This window comes from Lepidothrix coronata, unplaced genomic scaffold, assembly GCF_001604755.1.
Source record: "Lepidothrix coronata isolate B3197 unplaced genomic scaffold, Lepidothrix_coronata-1.0 Scaffold10, whole genome shotgun sequence".
Taxonomy (NCBI): Eukaryota; Metazoa; Chordata; class Aves; order Passeriformes; family Pipridae; genus Lepidothrix; species Lepidothrix coronata.
In genome coordinates this window covers 2,034,292-2,058,585 of record NW_016690190.1, presented here as the reverse complement: position 1 = coordinate 2,058,585, position 24,294 = coordinate 2,034,292, and the positions used below count along the sequence as shown (strand labels likewise).

The 24,294-nt window shown below is 38.1% G+C and overlaps 3 protein-coding genes across 10 annotated transcripts in view; 2 read left to right on the top strand and 1 right to left on the bottom strand.

Annotated features, from left to right (window-relative positions):
* The window catches only part of MYBPC1 (myosin binding protein C, slow type), a 91,135-nt gene extending 87,021 nt beyond the window's left edge, over positions 1 to 4,114 (top strand). Inside the window, exon 30 of the transcript XR_001873103.1 lies at positions 4,103 to 4,114. The gene's annotated coding sequence lies outside the window, so the exon portion shown is untranslated. The remainder of the gene's footprint in view (positions 1 to 4,102) is intronic.
* The window catches only part of CHPT1 (choline phosphotransferase 1), a 21,267-nt gene extending 7,501 nt beyond the window's left edge, over positions 1 to 13,766 (top strand). For 2 of the 4 annotated variants that reach the window (XM_017804712.1, XM_017804714.1), the window contains exons 2-9: positions 773 to 920; positions 1,892 to 2,033; positions 5,488 to 5,572; positions 7,151 to 7,282; positions 7,670 to 7,828; positions 9,638 to 9,763; positions 10,228 to 10,338; positions 13,602 to 13,766. In XM_017804712.1, coding sequence (XP_017660201.1) covers positions 773 to 920; positions 1,892 to 2,033; positions 5,488 to 5,572; positions 7,151 to 7,282; positions 7,670 to 7,828; positions 9,638 to 9,763; positions 10,228 to 10,338; positions 13,602 to 13,646 — 948 coding nt within the window. In that variant the 3' untranslated portion in view covers positions 13,647 to 13,766. Of the gene's footprint in view, positions 1 to 772; positions 921 to 1,891; positions 2,034 to 5,487; positions 5,573 to 7,150; positions 7,283 to 7,669; positions 7,829 to 9,637; positions 9,764 to 10,227; positions 10,615 to 13,601 lie in introns of all 4 variants that reach the window. The other 2 variants (XR_001873104.1, XM_017804713.1) reach the window with 2 other exon arrangements.
* SYCP3 (synaptonemal complex protein 3) lies at positions 12,770 to 24,294 on the bottom strand. Of its 5 annotated transcripts, none has more exons than XM_017804720.1 (9): positions 24,235 to 24,294; positions 22,088 to 22,234; positions 20,824 to 20,899; positions 19,794 to 19,828; positions 17,528 to 17,645; positions 16,430 to 16,529; positions 15,585 to 15,683; positions 13,817 to 13,921; positions 12,770 to 13,681 (listed from the first exon to the last, which is right to left on the bottom strand). In XM_017804720.1, the coding sequence occupies exons 2-9, from the start codon at positions 22,215 to 22,217 to the stop codon at positions 13,628 to 13,630; spliced, it is 717 nt and encodes a 238-aa protein (XP_017660209.1). In that variant the 5' UTR covers positions 22,218 to 22,234; positions 24,235 to 24,294; the 3' UTR covers positions 12,770 to 13,627. The 5 variants fall into 5 exon arrangements, with proteins under 5 accessions (XP_017660209.1, XP_017660206.1, XP_017660208.1 ...); XM_017804717.1 differs by lacking the exon at positions 24,235 to 24,294 and adding an exon at positions 24,080 to 24,193 and having other exon boundaries at positions 22,088 to 22,237; XM_017804719.1 differs by lacking the exon at positions 24,235 to 24,294 and adding an exon at positions 24,080 to 24,175.

The window sequence follows — 24,294 nt, the reverse complement described above, 5'->3', positions numbered from 1 at the left end:
ATAATTTTTTATCAAAACTTAATTCCTAGACAAAGTCATACTGACTGTGCATATGGAAATAATTCTTTTGAAAGGAATGACTGCAGAACAGTTCCTTTGAACCTAAGACTGGTGTTAATGTAACTAATTCACAGCTCATTTTGAAACTCTGATAGTGTAAATTAAGTAGATAGTTGCTCCTGCGTGTTTAGTGAATTACTTAATTTCTCTAAACCCCGTCCAAAGTGACTATGTAGTCAATTTTTCCATGTTGGAAAAAATACCTTTCCCTAGAGGCTGAAGTCTTTATTTAGTAAAAAACGTAACAGGTTTTTATATGTATATGTTGTAAATCTGAGCAAATCATCTAAGTGTCTATCACATAAAATGCTGAGAGCTTTAGTAAGGGCTCTGCCACTGCTTTCTTTCTTAAAGATTAATCTTATTTTTATAACATTTTTCAGCACAAAGAATGCAAATAATTACAGAAATATGGTGGTTTTAAGGTAGAAAAAGAAACCAGTTGATGCAGAAGAGAACGTAAAGTTTGGGGCTTTTTAAAAGTAAATAGAAAGACCTGTGTTCCACTGGTGTATCTGAAGTAGTTCATTACAGTAGTTACTACAATTCACATAGAAATTAGTGCAAGGTGTTTGGTTTGCCCGTTAATTAAGTAACAAATAGCACAATATAGTATCGTTTTCTGCTGAAGATTATTTTACCTTTAATGAAACAGATTATCAGCTAAGAAATTGGGAACTACCTAGTGACCTTTTATGTGAATCTCTTTCAGGCACCTTCTTGGGCATACATCCTGGGTGCATTAGGACTTTTTATCTACCAGTCTCTGGATGCCATTGATGGGAAGCAAGCCAGAAGAACAAACACTAGTTCTCCTCTAGGAGAACTCTTTGATCATGGTTGCGACTCTATTTCCACAGGTAGCCTTCACCTACTGTTACCAATCCTAGTTTATAGAAGTTACCCCTGCTCAGAGCAGGGTCAGCATATTCCCATCTTTTAGTATAACTTCTCCATCTCCTGGTCCATGCAGCCAAGTCTGCCTCTGACCTTTGCACCCTTGTCCAGTATCAGGGGGGATATTTCAGAACTTCCTTTGGCAGGTGTTGGGTAAGATGCATTCTGGTCTTACTGTGCACCTTCACATACAATGTTCTTTGAATGAACTAGATGGTGAACAAAGAACCCCATAAGAGCATGCCTAAAAATTCTTTACTTTGCATAGCCTGTGTTTTCCATAGGGTACAGATGATGCCAAATAAAGTATTTGAAGGACATAAAAGACTGATGCTGGCATGTGAAACTAAAGATTCAACTTTAGGAGTGAGGTGCCAAAATATCAGTTTGGTAATAGGGCATCCAGCCTGGCACTTGGAAGAAGCATAATTCCATAGAAGAATGAGTTTTAAAAAAGTTGTGAGTCCTTAAGAAGTAAGCCTTGCTCAATTTCACTTTCCAAAACTTAGTGGCTGTTGGTGCCAATGCCTTCTATAAAGCTTACTGGCTGAAACCAGTTGCTCTGGGAGTTAGTAGGTTCTTTATGCCTCATTTCCCAGAGGAGTGCAGCTGCCAGTCTCTGAGCTGAGCCCTTCAGCTGAAGTTGCCAGTGTTGCAGAGAACACGGTGATGACAAGGCTAGGAGAAGGGAGAACCCCTGAAGGCCAGAAGGCAGGGCCCTCACTTGGCAGAAAGGGAGTGCTGTGTTTTGGCCTCTCCTGCCAGGACTCTCCCTGAAGTTAGCAGCTTAGCTACTCAGTAAAGTATCAGTCATAGCATTACTTTGTTAGAGTGATTGTAAAATGCCCTGTGATTTTTATTTTATTTTTTTGTAATTTCTCTGTATTTCAAGCAAAGAGGTTATATAACTAACATGTTCATTTCTGCTTTTCAGTTTTTGTTGTCCTTGGATCCTGCATAGCAATCCGACTAGGAACAAATCCTGACTGGTTGTTTTTCTGTTGTTTTGTGGGACTGTTCATGTTCTATTCTGCTCACTGGCAGACATATGTATCAGGCATACTAAGGTTTGGAAAGTAAGTAGGTATCTTTAGAAGCACATGTGGCTTAATGTCTGAGGCTGCTAGCTGCTTTCAGTTTCTTCTTGGTTTACTCCCTGCTTTCTCTTTCTCTCACCTTCTTTCTCATCTACCTTCCACTCTTGTGTTTTACCTGGCAAGAAGTTTAAACTCTGCATAATACTGAGGACTTGTTCTTTTAGCAGCTGATTTTTAGCTATATACACTTTGTTTGCATGCATTTGCAAACAAATCTGTCTGCAGATTTGTTCTCAGAACCCATAAAAGCACCATGCAGGCTCAGGCCAGAGACGTCTTGTTTACATTGCAGACAAGTGCTCTGTGTAGGAGTAGGGACAGACCAAGCATGTGCAGTACCTACCTTTGTAATCTCCCAGCCACAAAACAGTTTCAGCCCCAGGGGACTCTGAACCACATACATTTTTAGATATATTCCCCTGCTAATGGGTTTCCCTTTCATAGACATCTTCAGTCTTCCTTGGAACAAACTCTCTGCATCCATTGCATCATTCAGCGATGAGCTCCACAGAGCTATGGCGGTGCTTGAAGAATTACCCCACGTTTATGTGGGGGCCTTGCTTTTAATCTGGCTCATACTGGTTTTGATGTCCTTTAGGTTTTGTGTTAGGTCACAGTTCTGGAGATTGCTGTGATGCTGTTCATGACCTGATAGAAATTTCATCTGTTTCACTGCAGCATAGGAGGAAAAGTCATAACATTCACGTAGAAGATATGATTTCAATTTAACTGCTAATAGTGTGGGGATTGCTGCACCCTCCTGTAGCGGTGGTGGTGCCTAGCCATGGCCTTTTGCTGTTCTTAAGCAATAAGCTGCACTTCAGTGTGGAAAAGATCAGAGACTTCCATGGCAGCAAAATGGGAAATAAGTGATAGATGAAGGCTGTCCTTCTGCTAATCCCAGTCACTTCCCAAGTCACCTGTTCATAGTCCTTCTTAGCTTTGACCTGTGAGAAGCAAATCTGAGCATCCCTGGGCACACAGGCTGGTGACCAGCTGTCCTTGCATACTGTTCTATGTCTGCATCGAATGCAGGCTGTCCCTGGGATATTGCTAAGGGCTCTTTTCAGTTTGCTGATAATGCATTTTACCATGCAAACTATAATGCTTCTGCCTGCCTGCACATCCTGAATTTTTAAAGGACATCTTGTGCTGTAAACAAAAATAGGTGCTTTAGAGTGATGGCTGAAATAGGATCATTTCTGTGCGTGACTGAAGGGAGATGGACTGTGCCATGAGCCCTGGCATTTTGCAGACATGATTGCTTTTCTGTGCCTGTTGTTCTTGCATAAAGTGTAAGAATGATTTCCCCACATCAGGAAGGCACTGAGACTCCTATACCACATAAAAATTACATTATTAAAAACTCAGTTACTTCTGCTTAAGCACAGTGATAGTGCATAGTACAGACAGTTCAGAACGGCCTGGTGTTCCATGCTTACTGTTTGAAGTTAAACAGACAAAACTTTTCTCCAAGATAACTCATTTCTGTTCAGTGAAAACAGGTCACCATTTTTTTCAAGGCTTGCAGTTTTGTTTCTCTTAAGAACAGAGGTGTGAGTCTAAAAGAAGAAGGCATTAGTATAGTGTTCTAAACATGGTAATACATAATAACATGGATGGAAGCTTTCACTGATGCTGTTCCCAAATTAGCAGCACTTGATTTTAGAAATCGAATCACAGATGAGAGATTCCTACTGCTGATGACCAGGAAAGATCAGAGAGCTGAATAATGTAACACTGTCAGGTTATGTGGAATACTGCACAGTGTCTGATTAAAGTCTTTGGACTCTGATTTGGGCTCTGTTGCAACCAACAGTCTGAGCCTCTGTAAAACTGAGTATTAAACTTTGGCACATATAATGATTCAACTTCAAGCTTCCTCCCACCACCAGCAGCAACAAAGCCAATACAGATTAGAAATAAGTGTTAACAGTGCAGAGTGCAACCTGTGAATGCTTGCGCTTGCACATGGACACTTTTGAATCATGTAACCAACAAGATCAGCAATGACTGGGTAGATGTAACACTTCATCCCTGGCAGAGAGGGAAGAGCCCACTCCCAGCACCACTGTCCCATAACAGACTGTCATTTGACTTTGAGCCAGTTCATGAAATGGGCAGAAGATGAAAAGCCTACACTAGACTGGCAAGCTGAACTGGCTCACCTTGGAGTCTGATGAGCACTAAAGCTGGTAAAGTTGGAGGAATGCAATGGTGTAGGAAGACAAGGACTCCCCATTCTGACAGCTTTAAGTAGTGACAAGCACCTCAGCTTATTACCTAGCTGCAGTTTAAACTTTGGCTCTAAGAGTCAGAAGACTGTCATGAAACCTAGCATATTTTATCACCATCTTTCTAATGAAAGAAGAGTTTAATGTTACCATGATTATCAAGTTCAGGTGAATGTTCTGTTCACCAAGAGTTGATTGCTCTCTCCCTTTAAAAATACACTGTTTCCTATGCAAACAGTTCACATGCTAAGTGAGTAACAATACACATTGACTTTGGTCATTATATCTTAAACCAGCAAATTTATTCTAACTGCTGAAAGAAATTTTGTATTTTGAACATTTATTGTCACTGCTGGTAGCTTCAGTATGAAGATCAGGTACCTGTCTCAAAACCTTTGGTACCTTAAAAGGCATCTTTGATGTGCACAACTTTTTTTTTTATTATTATTTATTTTAAAGCTTTATTGGAAGTTTTTAGGGTTTTTTTTGTCTTGAGCCTCTGCTTAACTTTTTTTATAGATGAGTTCTTCTCATAACATTTCATCAGTTTAAGGCAGTACTAAAGAGTTGTCTGAGAACAAAGAAGTTGGAAGTCTAGACTTGATAGGGCATACAAGGCCACCTTTTTTAAAACAGCTTTTATGAAGAAAAAGCAAGATAGCAATTACATGTCCTCAGAAACAGGACAGATGCTTAGCTATCCATTGACACAGTCCTCCCTTATGTCCTGCAGGCTGTATCTGTCAGATTTTCATGATATGCTGGCTTAAAGAAATCCCTTCTGTCCCAGCCTGCTCTTTACAGTCTCTGCTTTTATGTGCTCTGCTTCTATTGGAAATGGTTGATTGCATTTACCTGTGAGCTTCCCTTAAACTTTGATTTGACACTTACATGCCAACAAGTCTGTAAATTTGTACAGAATTCTCAAATAGTTAACAATGTATTCATTAAAGATTTTCCTCCGTTAAAATGATATGCAGCTTGCTCCAGATAAGGAGTATAGCTTTAATTTTACATCTCAGCCAGAGATGTGTGCTTACATATAAAGTACTTTTCTCAATCAAGGGAAGTAATTTATGTACATTGATATAATTTGAAGCATAGTTACTGGGGTTTTATTCTCCCCTCCCCACACGCATACACTTTACACACAGCAAAAAGTCCTTTTCTTTAATTAAATCTCTTCTTTTGCTTCACAGAATTGATGTAACTGAAGTTCAGATAGCCATAACAATGCTGCTCTTGATATCTGCATATGCAGGAACAGCAATATGGGACTATAAGGTAAGTGTGTTAAGTGTTCAGAGTTCCTGTTGAGCATTCTGTTCCTGTAAGTGCCCACAGTTCCTGTGGTATTTGAAGCTGTCCTATGCAAGTACTATAAACACCGACCAGTTGTCTAATGTTCTGTTTTAGCTTATTGTATAAATGCAGGTTGTTTTGATGTTGTAGTTACCTTAGATATAATGGTGTGACTGCCTATGCACAATTTAGAGCTACATAGAGGAAAAAAGACCCCATCTGCCACTTATATGAACTTCTGATCTGGAAATAATACTCTACACTTCAGCAAATAGTTTTTGTTCTGGTTTGATATATTTTGGATATTGTAAGACATACATTTCTTTTCAGTTAAACGATCTATTTTAAAATTTAAGGATGAAATGTTTTAATCTAATGAAACCATGGGATGAAGTCAGGGGGATTTTGGTTAGTCCAATTTGTGTTGATTCAGATACACCGACCTTTAACAGTTACATCACAGCCACATGAATGTAACATCTCTATTTATAGAATTCCTTTCTCTCTCTGACTTTTATTCTGATCTTTAGAGATGCACTTTAGTGGACAGTATCAGAAGTATATGAAACTTAAGATCTTCATCCTTTCTAGGGTCTTTACTCAGAAATTTATAGTTCTGCTTGGCTGTAGCACAAGGAATAGCTGAAACCATTCCATACTATTGATAACCAATACAAATTAACCTAAATATAAACCACCAAGAAATTAAAATAAATTCATGAGTTTACTCAGCAATTAAGAAATGCTTAGCTAAAGTTTTTCCTTTCCCCATACTGCAAGATATTTTTTGTTTGTTTTCAAAAAGCTTATTTTAATGTTGGAAAATAAAGTAGGTGCATTAGACTTTAATTATGATTGATTTCTTTTTCTTTCACTATTAAAATCTGTTGTAGTTATGCTGTATCTCAAAACACTCTATATTCAAAAATATAGTCAATGGTTTCAATTTATTACTACTTTTTTTTTAATCCTCTGCTGCCTTTGGAGGGTTCCTTGAAACTGCAATTGATTCCAAAAGGTAACTCTTTAATTAAAATTTGTATCTGGAGACTATTCAGCATAGTCTCATGATATGCAAAGATACAGCATACAAATAACCTACCAAAAAACACACAGCAGGCAGATGGTGTTTGTGTTTCCTGTGGTTCAGCGTTGTGTTATCCAGTGACATAGAAGGAACTCCCCTCCTCCCCCCTCCCATGCCATGGTGGTGCAGTACTCTGTGTCAGGTTTTTGCTTAAGTAGTAAAAATGTTTGAAGACCGTAGTAAGGAGGAACAGAGTAAGATCTAGCTGAATCTCAAGAACAGAACTTAAGTACTCAAAAGCTGAGTTTAAACATTACAAAAGATATTTCTTGTTTCCTTAGTGAGGAAACAAATTCCAAACACTTGTCCTGAGCTTTTTCCTGGGAAAGTGAGAGTTGAAATAATGTGTTTGTTTAGTAGGTGTGAGTGGCTTCTATAATCCCTTTTTAAAAAAGGTGTTGTGCTTAACCTCTGATATCTTTCTCTTGTCTTGTTGTGGTTTTTTTGGTTTTGTTTTTTTGTGTTCTGCTAAGGTCCCTTTGGTGGGCTTAGAACTGAAGTTCTTTGCAGTTATTGGCATCCTGTGTGGAACAGCACTTTCTTTTTTCAATTACTTCCGTGTCATCTTTGGTGGAGGGGTTGGAAAGAATGGATCTACAATAGCAGTAAGTTGCTCTACAAATCTGAATGAGGTTTGAATAATTTATGCCTGTAATTTATTGCATTTTGGATGATCATAAGGGTTTTATTTGTTTAAGCATTTAAGCAGACAGGCACATGAGTGTTGAATGGCTAAAGTAAAGACTGTATTATCTAACTTCTCTCTGCCTGTTACTAGATTTCTTCTGTCGTGGGAGCCAGCAATGAGTTTTCTTACAAAATTGATTAGTGATCACTGCAAAGGATACCAGTAGCAGGGGCCTAATGCTAATGGACCTCCATGAGTTTTGGCAACTCTAGTTTTGTTTAATGGGATTTGCAATATGTGTAAAATCTGGACCTTACTGTGTGACTGCAGTCTAAGACAAATTTTCTGTCCATTTACATTTCAGGGAACAAGTGTTCTTTCGCCAGGCCTGCACATTGGACTACTTATCACACTGGCCATTATGATTTATAAAAAGTCTACAACTCAGCTGTTTGAAAAACATGCTTGCCTGTATGTCTTAACATTTGGGTTTGTGAATGCCAAAATCTCACAGAAGTTGGTGGTAAGAATTTTTCTTTCAGTCCTTAGCCTCCTAAAACTAAATTAGTTCTTGGCTTAATACTTGCTAGGTCAGAAGGCTTCATGCAAATTTTCCCGTTCTGCTCTGCCAGTGTATTACCAGTTTCATTATGACCAAGACACTGAACTATACTCAGGGTCCTACAGACAGATTCTATATGATACTGCTGCAAATGCATACGTCCTGTTGAATGTACTGATTAGAACTTTCAGTTTTGTTTAATTTACTCCTAGAAATATACTGTCTATCTTTAACATCCTAACTCTGGTCCCTCAAACCTTACTAACAGTGCTGTGACTTCTGATTTAGTTATCTAAAAGAGGAATTTACTTTAATCATTAAAATTGTGAGAGAAACTTTCCTGTCTTTTTCTTTTTTATACATAAAAACCTCATCAATGGATAAAAAAAAATAATCAAAAAAAAATTTGCCTTAGTACATATTTGCTAATAACAATAATCCAGCCAGCTCATTTTTATCTCCCAGCATCACATTTTTCCAGCACTAGAAAACAGGTATTTGACAGACTTTTTTGCTAAACAGGTGTTCACCTAGTGAGCTACTACCTCTTCAAGAGAGAGAATGCTGATAGGAATACTGAGCCTTAAGACTGAACTCGAGGCAGTTCTGTCAAGCAGATGAACTGCCTTGTTCGTTCCATGCTCATTCGGAGGAGCCCTGGGTCCTTGTAACCAGCAGTCACCCCTGTGTGTATGTGCCCTCATTCGTGGGCACTGCTGAGCAGACCATATTTCCCTTGATGCCTTATGTGTAGCTTTAAGGACAATCTGCTCCAGGAGCAAATGTGTAACAGTAGTGGGGAGAGGATTTCATGGGTTTATCTGGAGTGAGCAAACTGCAGTAAAAACTGAAGGTGTCACCTGGTGGGAGGCCCAGCTGAGATCAGTGCAGTTTTGGTGGATGTGCCAGAGCTACTCCATGGGTGCTAACCCTGCAGGGCTGCTCTTGCTCTTGCACACCACTCCAGATGTCAGCCAGGAATTGCTCCCTTCAGCAGATCCCGCTAGCAGGAGAGATGCATCCTTGCCTGCCTTAGTGTGGAAGCCTTTGTCAGCTTCTGCCCTGGTTGTGTTTTTAGTTTGTCCTTAGACTGGAACACTCACAGGCTTTTCTGTGAATTTTGCTGTTCAGCATGGAGTTGAACATGATATATTTTTATGCTAAGAGACCACTTTGTTCACTAGAGCTTCTCAATACTTTATTCATACTTGCCGAGTATCCACAGGCAAGGAACTAAGGAATGACAGGATGATTTCTTATGGCAGCCTTGGCACTTAAACTCCTTTCTTTTTGCTGTTTTTAAGCTTCCTAGTACGAACTCTTCATATCTCTTCTATTAGGTCACCAAGTTTTTACAAAGAACTCTTAGTTAAAGGTGAGCTCAAGTTGTCTCTAAGAGTGCTAAATATGGGGAGAACAGATTTCTTCCCTTTGCCCCCAGTAATGTTCTCCTGGTCAGTCTGTAAAGTGTCTCTGAGCATACATCATTATCTTAACTAAACAGTGAGAACAAGTCTTGTTACCTAAGCAAAAGCCTGCTTCTTAGTTAGCTTTTGGCTAGGAAAAGCCAAAATTTTCAAGTTAAACTTGAAAACAACATTTCAAGTGGATAGGATTTGTTTTCAGTAATACACTTGCATAGTCTTACCCTTTGAATACAACGCTGAGAAATGAAAGAGTGGGAAACCCCTACACTGGTACAGATGGAACTTACAAGAGAACAGGGCTGTGCAAGGAGGTCATGCACATTTGCTTTTGTTTTTTGCATAGGTGGCTCACATGACAAAAAGTGAAATCTCTCTTCAGGACTCTGCGTTTATTGGGCCAGGACTTCTGTTTCTGGACCAGTACTTCAACAGTTTCATTGATGAATATATTGTTCTATGGATAGCATTGGTAAGTGTTTTATACTTTTAATTTGGACCATAGTTAAAGAAATAGATTGAGAATTGTCCCTGTAATTCTGCTCTGCCATTTCTGACCTGCTCCCATTTCAGCTGTCGTTGTGGAGGGAGTGCCAGGGTACCAGGGCTTTCTTTCCTTGGAAGAGAGATGTGAAAGTAAATTTACAAATCTCTCATGTAATTATGCTTTAGCCCATGTGGGTTTAAATTGTTCTGTGAACTGCAGACTAACCTTTGTTTATTGGACTTTGTAAGTGTTTAGTGCTGTTTGGGTGTTGGGGTTTTGGGGTGGTTTTGGTTTTTTCTAAACTAGACCACTGTGTAGCTATATGTTAAAATGATTGCTACACTTGTCACGTGGATAGATCCTGGTTAAAGTATAACATATTTATAGTAGGGACAATTGAAAAAAAGGTTGGACTTTGTTTTAACCTGTTCTGTTTTGCTTTTTTGAAGTTCATATCCTTGTTTGATATGCTGAGATATGCCACTGGTGTGTGCCTACAGATTGCTGCTCATCTTCATATACATGTCTTCAGAATTTCATCTCATCAAGCTCCTGAACAGGTTCAAAACCATAATGACTGATTAAATAGGTCAAGGACAAGAGAAGAAGCATTTAGGGGAATGTTGAATGAAGCAGCCCCTCTGTTTTTGGGAAGACAGATTAAGCTTTTGAAGAAAACAGTTTTATGAGAAAGTTCACCGTGTCCCAGACATTACCAGATGTTAGAATTAGTAGATAACAAAGTTCTGCAGATGCTATTGTGATCAGTACTTTTGAACCAGGATGTATTTCAGACCATCAATACCACATTTGAAAATGTTGCCCTTTCCTGTTAGGTAACTTCAATTTTGTACTTCTCTTTTGGTGAATGTAGGCTGCAAACCAAGGTGCTACCAACCAGAATTTAAAGAGGAATTTCACATTTCCCTAAACCAAGTGACTAATATTGTAGCATTAGTTTCTAAAGTTTTCTTGGAAGTGCTCTGAAGTGGTAGTCAGATGTACCAATTAAATACAGTACTGCAGTATTAAGACTTGTAAAATGAGGCAGCCATGAGGTAAAACCACTCAATCTCTCTTCTGGTATTTCTAAGGAACAAGCCGTTGGATCAGTAGATGAAGGAGGCAGAGTTCAGGAAAATTTTATTCTACTTCAGAGTACTGTTACGAGTGCCTTTAGGATTCATGCATTCTCTAGTATCCAAGCACATAAATTACTGCTACCAGATAAAACTGTAGCTTGTACTTTCTTTCAAGGCCAGTTTCTGGTTTTGTAGTCATAACAAGGTTTGTCTCATTACACTTCATGGTTATCTGGACTAGAGGGAGCTGTGTAATTCAAGGATCCTGACTTTAGCTACCCTAATGTGTATCTGTGAAACTGTGCAAGCAAATGACAAAGGTCATTGACTTAAATGACTGCAGCTCTAGCAATGCAACCCACCCATGTGTATTTCCCTGTGTGGTATTTTTGCTATTGCTGTGTTCATCTTCCTTATAATTGATCTAATTTTCTTGTAGCTAGTGCTGTACTTTATCCAAACAAAACAGCACAAAACTAAACCATAGTGTAAAACTCCAAACCAGGAAGTCAGACCCACTGACCCACAGACCCCAAGCCTGTCTCTTTAAGACCAGACCCACTGGCTAACATAATGTGCCTAACTACAGGGCTGTTGTCATTGGAGAAAAGTAGCTTATTATCTGTGTGAACAAATCAGGACTTGCACTCAAACCCCTTAAGCTCCTTTAAAGAGGTACTATTTGAATACGATTTATGTAAAAAACTGTTGAATGTAAGTGTCCATTACTACTTTCAGTTGTTGATATGTACCTGAGCTCTGAGTTCATGAAGTCCTTCCTGAACTGTTCAATAAAGAATGCTGTGATTTTTTTAAAAAATTCTACCACTGCAGCTTCCAGGCTGCACACTAATTCAACTTCCTGAGGTATTCAGGGAACTTTATTAGTGGTGTACTGTCTGCTAATCTGGAGGGAATAAAATAGCATCTACCACACTAACAAGAATTTACTGATACTCTTGAGGGATAACTGTAACAGTTACTGCCAAAGGACTAGAACTCTTAAGTGACTCACATCAATTCTGAATGAATCCTACTACTCCTATTTGAGACTGGGAAAGACACAGCATCTACACATGAAGTTAGCCTGAACCTAGGCCATGGGCAAATAGAAAAGAATACTGTAAACAACCCCCTGATGAAAAGACACAGGCACCTTCTTTAGAGTGAGATGATTTGGTTCCCCACAATGGTCAAAACTATGTCATGTCATAGTAGGCGTAAGTAATTCTAAGGATATGATTGAGGCATGTGGATGATAGGAAACCAATGCAGGAATCACTTAGAAAACCAGAAACGTGAGTCAATACTAACAAATAAAACCAGAAACAGGAGGAAATACTAACAAATAACCACCTATTGAAGATAGGAAGCAAAATCTGTTAACTATTTCATAGCATTTGATTTTCCTTAGAGGGCTGAGACCCAGCAGCACAGTTACAAATCCGTCTAGTTACTGGTACCCAAGAGAGGCCTATATTGCCTTTGCATCATTGTAACAGTGTAACTTCCATAATTGCTCCTTCCCTGAATCCTAGTAGAGGCAGAAGAAGGAGTTCAATACTGGTTTCTTATTCAACTTCAGCTGCAACCTGATAGCTGAATTTTCTGTAGGTTACTTTTCTCTAATCCGACTTCCAGAACTGAAGAACCATCAAATGACTTGATTCTGAACTAAAAATGCTAGCAAGCTGAGGAGAATGATATGGTTTTGAAATATATTGTTATGAAAACATCCCATTTGTGTGTGTGGGTGTGTGGATGGTTTTTGTTTTATCTACTGTGGTATGAAATCAAAGCGTTAAATGCGTGAGCAACTACCTAATTTGTGAAAGTGGATATTCAGGTGTAGCGGTTTTCTGTAGAAACAAACTGCATGCACACTGAGCCAATTGTTTAATTTATACTTATTTACTGCAATGAGATACATGAAAGATAAATGCTTTACCCTTAAAATTCAGGCCTCCCTAAATTGCTAGTCATTTGGGATTGCAAAAAGTAATATTCCATCTCAAAGGCTTGTAATAGGTTGTACTAAGTAATTAAGGTAAATCTACCCCATCTTCTTGCAGTGGCTCTACAAGAAGTAGATACCCCAAAATGCATAATGTTCAATTGTGCTTACTGGAGCTGATACATAAAGCTCATCATTCAACTAAAAAACCCCCAATGTTTTCTGGACAAATTACAGCAGTTCATAAATCTCTTACTAATACAAGGATATTTAAATACCTAGCGTAACAGAAGAGTTAACAAAATTTACTTTAATTTACTGTAATACATATCATTAAACAATCTTACATGAGCTATGTAATACCCTGTGAACTTATAACTGCTATGTTAGCTGACTAAATGCTGAAACTACAGAAATCTGCATCTTATGAAAAATGCTTCTATTTGCACAATTTACCTAAAGGCCTAAAGTTAATATGTAAAATCTGGCTATTGCAGTTTTTTATTACTTCTGCCCATTGTAACAATTTGGCATTAGAAAAAGTGAAACAATTTTAACAGTCCAGTGCTATTGAAAGTTAATATTAAGTAGTTAAAAATTAATTGGACAGACAGTTTGGGGTCCATACTGCCCCCCCATTAATACAATTTAATAATATACGTGCTTACAACATTATCAGACACAAGATTAGAACAATCTGTGAAAGCCTTTAATAGGAACCTTAAAACATTTATAGCTTAGCATCCTTCTCTGTGGCTAATGCCTGTACTTGTGTCATGTTACTTAGGTACAACTTGTTTCTCCATTGAGCCATCAGAATAACATGGACTGAAGAGACTTGCGAACAGTTGCCATCTCCTGCTGTTGCTGTGACGAGAAAAGGAGATAATACTGAGCAAATGCCATATCAATACGAGTCCTTTGAATTAAATGAATGTCAAATGACTTTTAATAGAATGTTCTATTTTTGCATTTAACTAACTTCAGAGATCTGATACTTACGGTGTCCATCATAATCTTCTTCTGCAACATAGCCATTTCTTTGCGGAGTTCATTTTGGGCACCTGCCAGAAGATTTTCATTGCTCTTCTCCAGCTCGTCCATGCTCTGAAGTTAAGGATAATCTTAATTCAGAACTCCTCAGTGTCAAAGAGTTAATTTAAAACAAACCAATCATTCGTTTTCTTACTACAATTTAATTTTTACAGCGATCACTGGTAATTGATTAGTTTTGTCACAGACTTGACAGAGGAATCATACAGGACTTCATACTCCAGCCTACATTCCTATTTTAATAATGTGGACCCTGTGAAGGAAATGGCACCCTCCAGTCAGTTTCTGTGAGGTCTTAGGTAGTTATTCTGCATTTTAATTAAGAGTTCCACAAGAAGAACTTGAACAGACATCTGTCAGGACTGCTAGGGGTTCAATATTATGGCAACCTTGAGGGACTTGAAGTAAGGATTATAAAACCCATTACATGTCTTTGCACACTTCTCCCCAAATAAAACTCACTGGTTATCTTTCCTTTGTACCTACAATTATGCCTACCTCTGTGTCTAGTTGCATGTTCTTTAACTTACATTTACTTAAGCATATTTGAGGCTTGACTTCTACCTTTTGATCTTTGAGGAGAAAAATCAAAGTAATACTTGACCTTCTATTCAGCTTTTCCTCTTAGACGAAGACATTTTTGACATTTTGGAATAGTTATTAATGCTTCTGTAATATCCTCTATAAATTTTGACTGTCTTAAACTAAGAGTTGCTCTATTTCAGATTTATTTTCCTAAACTACCAGACTTGGAAAAAAAACCCCAAACCAAACCAAACCCTAAGCTTATTGTAACTAACTGAAATTTCAGAATGGGACCAGTTAGAAAATGACTTGAACAGAATAAATTCAAATTTATCAGAAACGGACAGACTTGAATCCACCCCATATACTGGGGGCCATCAGCTGGAAAACAGCTTGGCAGAAAAGGTCCTGGGGGACACCAAATGGAACATAAGCCAGCAACGTGCCCTTGCAGCAAGGCAACCAACAGTTTCCTAGGCTGCATTAGGAAAAGTGTTGCCAGCAGGTCGAGGGAGGTGATCTTTCCACTCTACTCAGCACTGGTGAGGCCACACCTGGAGTGCTGGGTCTGGTTCCAGGCTCTTGAGGTGCCCAGTGACAGGACCAGGAAGGACAGACAAACTGAAAACAAAGGAAGTTCCCTCTCAGCATCAAGAAATGCTTCTCCTGTGAGGGTAACTGAGCACTGGAACAGGTTGCCCCAAGGGGCTGTGGAGTCCCCATCCTTGGAGATCCTCAAAAGCCATTTGGAGGTAAGTCCCAAGCAACCAGCTCTAGACAGCCCTCCTGTACTGCCTGCTGGCAAGACCAGATGTCCTCCAGAGGTCCCTTCCAACCTCAGTCCTTCAGTGATTCTATGGTGCTGTGGCTCTGCATTCATTATAAAATCAATCATTTAGGGTATTTTCATTTTTCTCACAGTTTAATTCTCAAATAACTTAGAAAAATAGTGGGGGAAGGACATTCTGGGAATGAAGTGTTTTGTTCTTGGTGTAAAATGAATGGGGAAAACCTTTTTTTTTTAACGAAAAAGTAAAATTTTTGTGGAGTTATACTCAAAATATTTTTTTGCTTGCTGTGTAGTATGTAGCTACTTTGTTACAAAAATACCAAATAATTTAAAAACCTAAATTACTACAGCTTTCTTAAGTGATATGATAAGGATCAGCTGCCTTCCAAGGAAAAAATTTACCTTTAAGAACTGCTCATAGAGTTGCTTAATGGTTTTCAGTCTCTGACTTTGAACTATTCTTGCCTGTTGAAAAACTTTTTGTTGCTGACGAAGCATATTCTGAAGGAGAAGCAAAAGGAAAACATAATTGCATTAGCTGTTAACCAAAGCACTTGGATAGCACACCAATGTCATTTTCCAGAATCAGAGATTCTGCCCTCACTGGCAAATCTGCGCCTTGCAGATCTCTGCCCAGAGAGTTACTCTTGCTCTTAGTAATAAAAGTAAGATGAAGACTGGATTAAGCCCCGAATCACCTCCTAAGGTCCCTTCCAACCTGAATTATCCTTGCAAAATCCTATGAGGATTTTGCTATCCCCTGCAGCTCCTTAGTGTGCTGCCTAAATGTGCTGCCTGGGGAAAAGCAAAACTTGCAAATGTGTTGGAAGAACAAATACAGCAACATCACTTTATTACATTCCATGGTATGGTTCCTATTCCCTTTCAGTTATCAAATTCTCTTACATTTACTACATCCAGGCATATCTTTAAGCAAACTACTTTTAAGAAAAAACTTTCCATTATTCCTTTGTTCCCTGAACCAAAAGACTGCATGCACAGAAATGGCACACATCTTTCTTCTCCATAAATGTCTTGGCTTTTCTCAAGCCATATGCTGGCCTAGGGCATCACTTAGTGCCATTTATAAACTTGCAATAAAGTTTATAAATGCAACTCTCTTTGCAAAATGTAATCATATATTTGTTTAAACTACATGAAGTGTTTTTACATTTTTTGAGTGTCTAAACAACGCTACTCCCTTCTTGTAAAAATACAGTGAAACTCCTGCCATGCTGGAAACCCACCGCTAGTTTTTCTTCCTGCTCCTCTGCTTTTTGCACATCTACATCCCATTGCTGAAATAAAGTCAGGAACTGCTGGGAGAACTCATGATTGAGCTTCTGCCTATAAACAGACACTATCTGTAAGTATGACAAATACTATCAAGAATTACAAGGAAAGCTAAGATTCAACATACACATGAAGTAGGATAAAAGCTGACATAGATAAACAGGATATTTAGACATCTGACCCTAATTGAATAATGTGTGTTTTGAAAAACTGAACACACATATACTCACACACTTTGAGTGAATATGGATTATATACATATAAGGAGACAGCACTCACATACAAAACTCAGGTTAAGAAGAAATATAACAACTTTTCTTCCTAACAGTGTCAGGTTTTCTGACCAAGTTCTAACCCAATTACAGATCTTTGTTTAAACTTAAGGGGTTTTTAACGCAAAGTTGATCAGCTTATTCATGAGTTTATGATGATCTAAGTTTCTCTATGTAAATTTAAATTTTGTCCATAGACATTTCAGATAAATATATATATACACATATATATGTAGAACAGCACCAAGACGGTTGTAAGTATTGCTGACTTTCAGTTTTTAGCTGTCTCATTTTTTAGTTTGCTCTACCTGTAGTATCAGATGTAGTAATTAAATGTGTCTTAGGAGGGGAGAGAAATATTATGTAGGGTGAAAATTATTTTCTTTCTTAACCTGAATAGCGTTAAAGTTTTACTGAACATTTTTTCAAGTTTTCAAGTAGAAACAGAAAATTCCAAAGTGGAAAAAACCCTCCTCATTGTTTTAAAAGACAAAAATAACATCAAAGGTCACTTTCCATAAAAATAAAACCAGCTCTTTAACATACCTTGCTCTCAGAATTCCAATTCTTAAGTTTCTCTGTTCAAAAGAGAATATGCTAAACTATTACTGTCAGTTTTGCAAAGTGGACACAATTGAAGGCAGCAGAGGCCCTGAGCAGATATTGAACTAGAAGATACAGTACTTGACATTTAATTGCAAGAAGACAGAATAACTATCCATGCTGTGACACAAAAGGCAGTCTGGTTCCACAGGTTTGAAAAACAAGGGTAAATGTTACCTTTGCTCCTGCTGCATTTTCCAAACATGTTCAATCTTCTGGTTACTGGTTTTGAGTGAGGCTTTTGTATACATTTCTAATCTTTTTCTCTTAGCTAAGAGAGCCTTGTTAATGTCAGCTAAAAGTCAAAGAATATTAAGAAATTAAGCACAGTGGATACATTGTGCCATTTATTAAAAATACTGAGAAGCAAATGAGGTGTGTTCTAAGGGAAAGAAGCGTTGCCCAGCCCCACAACAAGTGTAGCATTGCCTTCGAGTCCCACCTCTCAGACGCCAGACCAAACAGGACCCACTGTGATGTGACTCAGCTGTAGCTGCTTTGATTTTGTCAGGCCAGTGGTGGGTCCAGTGTCAGACTGGCTTTGAACTGACACACACAGTGAACTCAAGCTCCAGTGGCTTGAACTCAGGGCAGCTGCAGTGCTTCCATTCTGCACACTGAGATCGGGGCTTCCCTACTGATTATTGTGGTCCAACGTGCACTTCCAAGGCGTCACCTATGCAGGAACTACACACACATTCTTGGAGCACTGGAAGCACTACCCAGTCAATTCACACTGCGAGGGCACATTGTATTTGGACAACTCACAGCCTATAAATTCTCCATTCAAAGCCAGAGATACCTTGCACAAACTTCCTCTTTTCTCCAGTATCTCAGGATATTTTAGTAACTCAAAATCTTCATGAGTTTAGCTGCATTACTGTGGTGCTAGCTCAGAGTTTCCAGACCTTCAAGGTCTGAAGGACCTAGATATGCTGACACTTTAACTGTATTTTTCCTAGAAAAACCACACCTGTTTCAGAGTAATATTCAAATTACTTGGATTTCAGAAAGAAATTAAAGGTAGTATGTGGCTGCTATCTTTGTGAACATATTGAATGAACAACAAACTGTAATTTATACTTCAGAGACAGTAGTTTTTAATAATATAAGGTAGTGTGTTTGTTTCACTTTAATTTACATTTGGAGACCTAAGTCATAGTTTAAGGTTAATACAGTAATTTCTTTTCCATCTCACTAAAGACTTCAAGAAACACCTGTCAAACCTCTCTAATTTGTTGAGGCATCTGCCCCTGCTAATGCCAAACCTACTGTTTTGTGCAGACAGCATCCTCTCTCCGATCCATTAATTTTCCTTCCATCCGTCCTTCCTTTCCTTCCTTTTTTTAGTCTTAAATTACAAGGAATCATAACTTTTTCCCATCCTCCTCTTATCTAAATTGCCAGACCTATGCTAGTATTCTATTATATAATACAAAATATGTAATTTTGTGACAGCAAAAGGTCTTAATTCGTGCATTAAGGAATCCTTTTAACTCCTCTTTCACCTTAAGATTGACATGCAAGTAATGACTCTGTACAGCTTATTTATTACATACAATGAAAGTACTAATCAGCTATTGAGTATGGAATACTGACATTAAGATGGTTTCCCTTCCTTTTTGATGTTTTCTTACACTGTGATAGGTGTTACACATTCTTTACAAATGGAAGGTGGTTTTTCTATAACCCATCAGCTATCTAGAATTCAGCTGGTAATTTAGCTGTAAGTAAAGCCATCTGAGGATCTGACTATGACTGTACTAAATCCTACTAAGTGACATGCATAAATCATCACTAGGTGACTGACATTACTTACCCTCATTATTTGGCTCTTCTATAAACTCATGCTCATCATGACTGCTAAAATTCTCTTAATAGCTGATTCCCTATTCTCTAAATTTCTGAAGGTGCTGAGTACAGACTACTCTCTCATTCTCTATTGCAACTAAAGTTTACTTCCAAAGTTGCTTGTCTAGAATTAGAACCATTCGTTGTACTTAACTGCTTATATTCACATTTACCTGCCCCTTATTTCTCACTCAAGTCTTGCAATCTCCAGTATCCTCCATGTCAGTGAAACAAAAAATTGAGTGAGAACAATACCTAGCTATCATCATCCCTTTTCTCTACAATATATTCACTACCTCTTAAACTTCACCTTAAAATTGGAATTATCAAAAGCACTCATGCATCTTTCCCTTTTCCTTTGTAGTTACCTACATAATACTTACTTTATGTGCCGTTATTCCCTTTTCTTCTTTCTCTTTGCTCTACTTAGATATAACTTTTTTTTCTGAAAACTGGCTTTATTCAGAAATGCTGAAAAATGCTACAAAGACTGTTCATTTTATGTAAGTCTTGAAAGTTATGTTATAGTAAGAAATTACTGCCAATTCTGCAACTTTTTTTTTTTAATTTATTAGAATGTAAATGTACTTACCTCCAAACCTTTCCAGCATATTCTGTACTTCACCCCTAGAAAACAGCATTTCAAATTTTTATTTGCCCATTTTCTGACTTTAGAGTAAGACCTGTTTTATATGCTTAAAACTAATTTTATTCACGTGCCTATTACTTGTAAGCAGTCACAGAGCTGCTACTGCTCTACAAGAGAAAATAATTATACTCCTTTTCTCCTCCTGTGAGAGGTCTCTTTTTAAGACTGATTTGCTTGTTTAAAAAAAAAAACTGGAATCTATTAACTTACTCTCCAGTAAAAAAACACTATTAGGCATTTAAAGGGTCTTGAGTGAGGGCATTCAGTAAATAAGATTGATTATTCCCTAGACAAAAAGAAAACACAAGTAGTATTTGGAACATCAAATGAAACAAGTCTGTACCATCCCAGATAGCATGACTGGCACAGTAAGAAAAATCCAAGGTAAATAATATCAAGGTTCTTTTTACAGCACCTTTAAGATGATAACACCAGTGTGCAAGGCAGTGGTATAATACAGTAAAAGCAATATATTCAACTCAACAGCTGTAATCTCCTACAAAACTATTTCAGCATACACTTTCTTATTACATTTACACTGCCCATAATTATTAAATTTAATAAGATTTATCTGTAAAAAGAATTTATTTTTCATGCAATATTTGGATCATTCAAAGTACCTGTAATATCTTCAAGCAACTAAAATCAGAGGAAAAAAATAATGGAATTTAATGAAATTATCAACAATTTAGGATAAAAAAATATTTTTAAAAGAAATAAATATTTTAAAAACTCACACAAATATATCAAATTTTCATTTGTGTTCAAAAATATCTACAAAGAAACTGCAGAATTACTAATTTTAAAATGTTACATTTTCTTTTTTTACCTACAACTGCTGTATTGTCTGTCACTTGATTTTGAATCAAATACTAACCAAACCAAAAACAAAGCAAAACAAACATAGTGAATAACTGAAACTGGTATCTACTTGCTTATTTTGGAAAAAAACCCCTTAGACACCTAACCTTACCCCACATCATCTGGAACCACATGAGTAGTCGCCAAAGGTCTTTTCTTTCCATGCTTGTCCATTACGGGTGTGTCGCCTTTAGAAAAATTACAGAAATACTTACAAAAATGCCTTCTGTTTTGTGCAGGTGGTTCAAGTTATTAAAAGTGCAGTTACTTTTCTGCAATGCCATTTTTTCTGAACATGTCTCATGGGTCTCAGTTCCTGTCAATAACACATGCAGCTCCTAAAATTTTGGTTCTGGAGCTGACAGATGGTGGTGAATTATTCTGCAAAGCCAGATTTGAGCTGGCACTGCCTTGAGTTCCTCTACACTGGTCCCAACCTGTTTTACTTTCCCTGTCCACTACTACCCCATTAGTCACAACCCACAATATAACAATCACCAGAAAGGTAAAAATAATGTAAAAATCGAAAAAGCCCAATCTGTTCGAATTTTACCGTACAATGAGCACTGAAATTCTAACTTTTATAAAGCAAAATCACAAATATATATTTATATATATTTTATATAAATTTATATATAAATATATATTTATATTATTTTGAAAAAAAAAATATCCTCGGCTACCAGATTTCTGTTAAAGGCAAGGATAAGTGGAACAGGAATTTAATCTAAACAAATGAAGGGGAGAAATTATTAAGAAACAAGCCCAGAGATAACTGCTGAAAGATAAAAATTCAGAAGTGGAGTTGCATCAAACTTTACAAAAAACTAGCATGTGATGAATGAGAACTGTATTTTTAAGTGAAGCCCACTTTTTTATGACACTCCCTCAAAATTAAACAAGAATCCCTTGTCTGATTTATTTTCTTTTTGCCTCAGCTTTCTCTCCTTCTTCTTTTCTTTGGTTCAGATTCTTCCTGAAGTGCTTTTAAACCTGCCAGACTCCAACTACCTTCTCTGACTCAGTGCTCCATACAAGCAGGCAGAGCTCTTTGCTCTGTCCCGCTCTCACAGTGTTCTGTGCAGCCAGGTGACAGAAGGATATGGCATTAAAATAAGGTAACACAATCATGTAGCAACATTCTACTCCATTGAGGACTCCACCTGTAATTTCAAGACATAACAGTGCACTACACAGAGCTATTCTATTGGGTTCTCTCCTCTTACCAATCAAAATCACACAGTAGGAGGCTGGTTGTCTTAAGCATTATAAACCCTGCTTGCTCAGACACTGGCTGACACAGTCTTTCTGTTCACAGTCAGGAATGTGATAAAGTTCACATTTTAAAAATGTGCTAAAAAAGGGTATATAAGCACCTTCTCTAATATCTTCCTCTGATCCACTCAGTTCTTTTCTATCCTCCTCAAAGTCATAGGCAGGTAGGGTCTGTTCTTCTGGTGCTGGTTTAGCAGCTTTTCCTCCATGCTTTCTTCCCGATGGTGCCATAATGAGGAGATCTTTTCCTGCTGAAACAGTATATTGTATTTGTTACGTAACTTTCCCCACAATAATTTGAAGATAAATATGTTTTCATGCTTACATGGACCTGTCATGGATACCTCTGTAACAGTCTCCACCTGCAAGGATATGTAAGCTGTCAAACTGGTTTAGTTTTGAGGTGTTCAGGGTGTTTTAAGAACTCGATAAAAAAAATGCCAGGGCTAATAGGAAGACACTTGATTCTGCTGAAAAAGAAGTAAATTATCCGTTTTCTTAAGGTGCCTGCCTGCTCACCTTCCATGTTTATTATACATTTTGTCATATCCAGTACTGCATTCCCCACAACTATGCCAGTATTCTATTTTACAAAATACAGAAATGGTAAACCATAAAGAACAATGTGATTCTACAAGCCATCCTGCACTATAGAGACAAATATACAAAGTGCTTATGCCATTTTTAAAAGTCCTGGGCAACTTTCAGCTTCTGAATTATCTTTCTTTATAGCTATTATGCCTCTGCACTCTGTAATGTAACTAATGCCATTTCTATGTTGGCAAACTTTTACACATACACTACCCTCTTAAAAAATATTAATTGATTTACTTTAGTAATAGTAATTTTTATATATTCTGTATATTTTTATAAATATTCAAGGAGAAAAAAAATCTATTTAGAAGAGAAAGAGCATAGCTGTAGTCACTAGATGCATGAGTGACAAAATATTTTTTCCTTAGTATTTTATCAGCAATAGCAATAATACACAAATACAACAGGAAACAGAAAGCTACTGAATCCTTGCTGAAATATTTCTTCTCATTATCTTTTTCTGATAGCAAGAGCTATGAGGTATTTCAAGTTAAGTGTCACATGACATTTCCTGTTAAAAATTCTTTAAAAATAACAGAATTTCTTGGAATATGGAAAGATATCAGCTGCTAGCACCCTGTTTTCCAAACTGAGCAAGACATGACTCAGTAGTGGGTAAACTTCTCATTCTAGATACAATTCAACACAGCTACAAATATATGTAGGTTTTCCACAAGCCAGGGCACTGACGGATCTGAAAATTAGGTTCACACAGTGAAACTGGGAACTCCAGTAAAGGTCTTCTAAATTTCCATGACTGTGAAGTCACCTGAACATTAACAGCTCTCACACACCTCAGTTTCCTATTTCTGTGGGGTTTTTTTTAATTATTTGTCCACAGTTGTGAAGATATTTTTTAACCACCCATTACATGGATCTATGTAACATGACCACACTAAGCTAAGGAACACTGCTTTGTAATACCCAGCTTTTTCTGAGGTTGATACTTCCCTCTGTGGTACGAAGATTTTTAGACCTTACAAGTGTCTTGGAAAACAAAAGCAAAACCTCTTTAAGTTATTAAATGGAAAAATCAAAAGTCCTCGCATTAAAATTATCCTCAAATGAGTGAGGATTTTCAACACTCGATCTGCTTTTCAACTGCTGTGATTGTTGAAAACATGATATAAGGAGGAGAGTCCTGGTGCGGCATCCGGCTGTGCCTGTTTCTGGGCTGCCAAAGCACTTCGACATTTTACTGCAAGCACGTATTTTATCTGACATACAGACGCTTTGTCCTGAAAAGCAGTTTACAAAGCAGGACTCCCCAGTTCCCCCCACAGGCGTAAAACCATCTCGCCACCTCGCAGCCCCCGTTCAATGCTGTGTACCTGTTTTAGCCGATTCAAGGATCTTCAATCCCGAGCTGTGTAATTATTATTTTTTTTTTTTTTTTAGAAACTCACCTCTGTTTTTCACCCTGCCCCGAAAAAAAGACACGAAACAAAACGGGGCTTCTGTGAATTTCCTACGCGGGGCTTTTCACCGCGGGGACGCACCTGTCTCCACCTCAGAGCAGCGGCGGAGACTCGGGCCCTCAGCCGCCTCACCCCGAGGGCACCCGCGGGCGGCAGGGACAGGGCGCCTCTCACCCCCCCGCAGCGGAGGGAACTCCGCTCGCCCCAAGCCCCTCTGCGCCCCCCGCAGCCCTCACGTTCCTCCCGAGGCTATCCCGGGCGACAAAGGCCGACGGGCACGGCGGGACGCGGTGCCG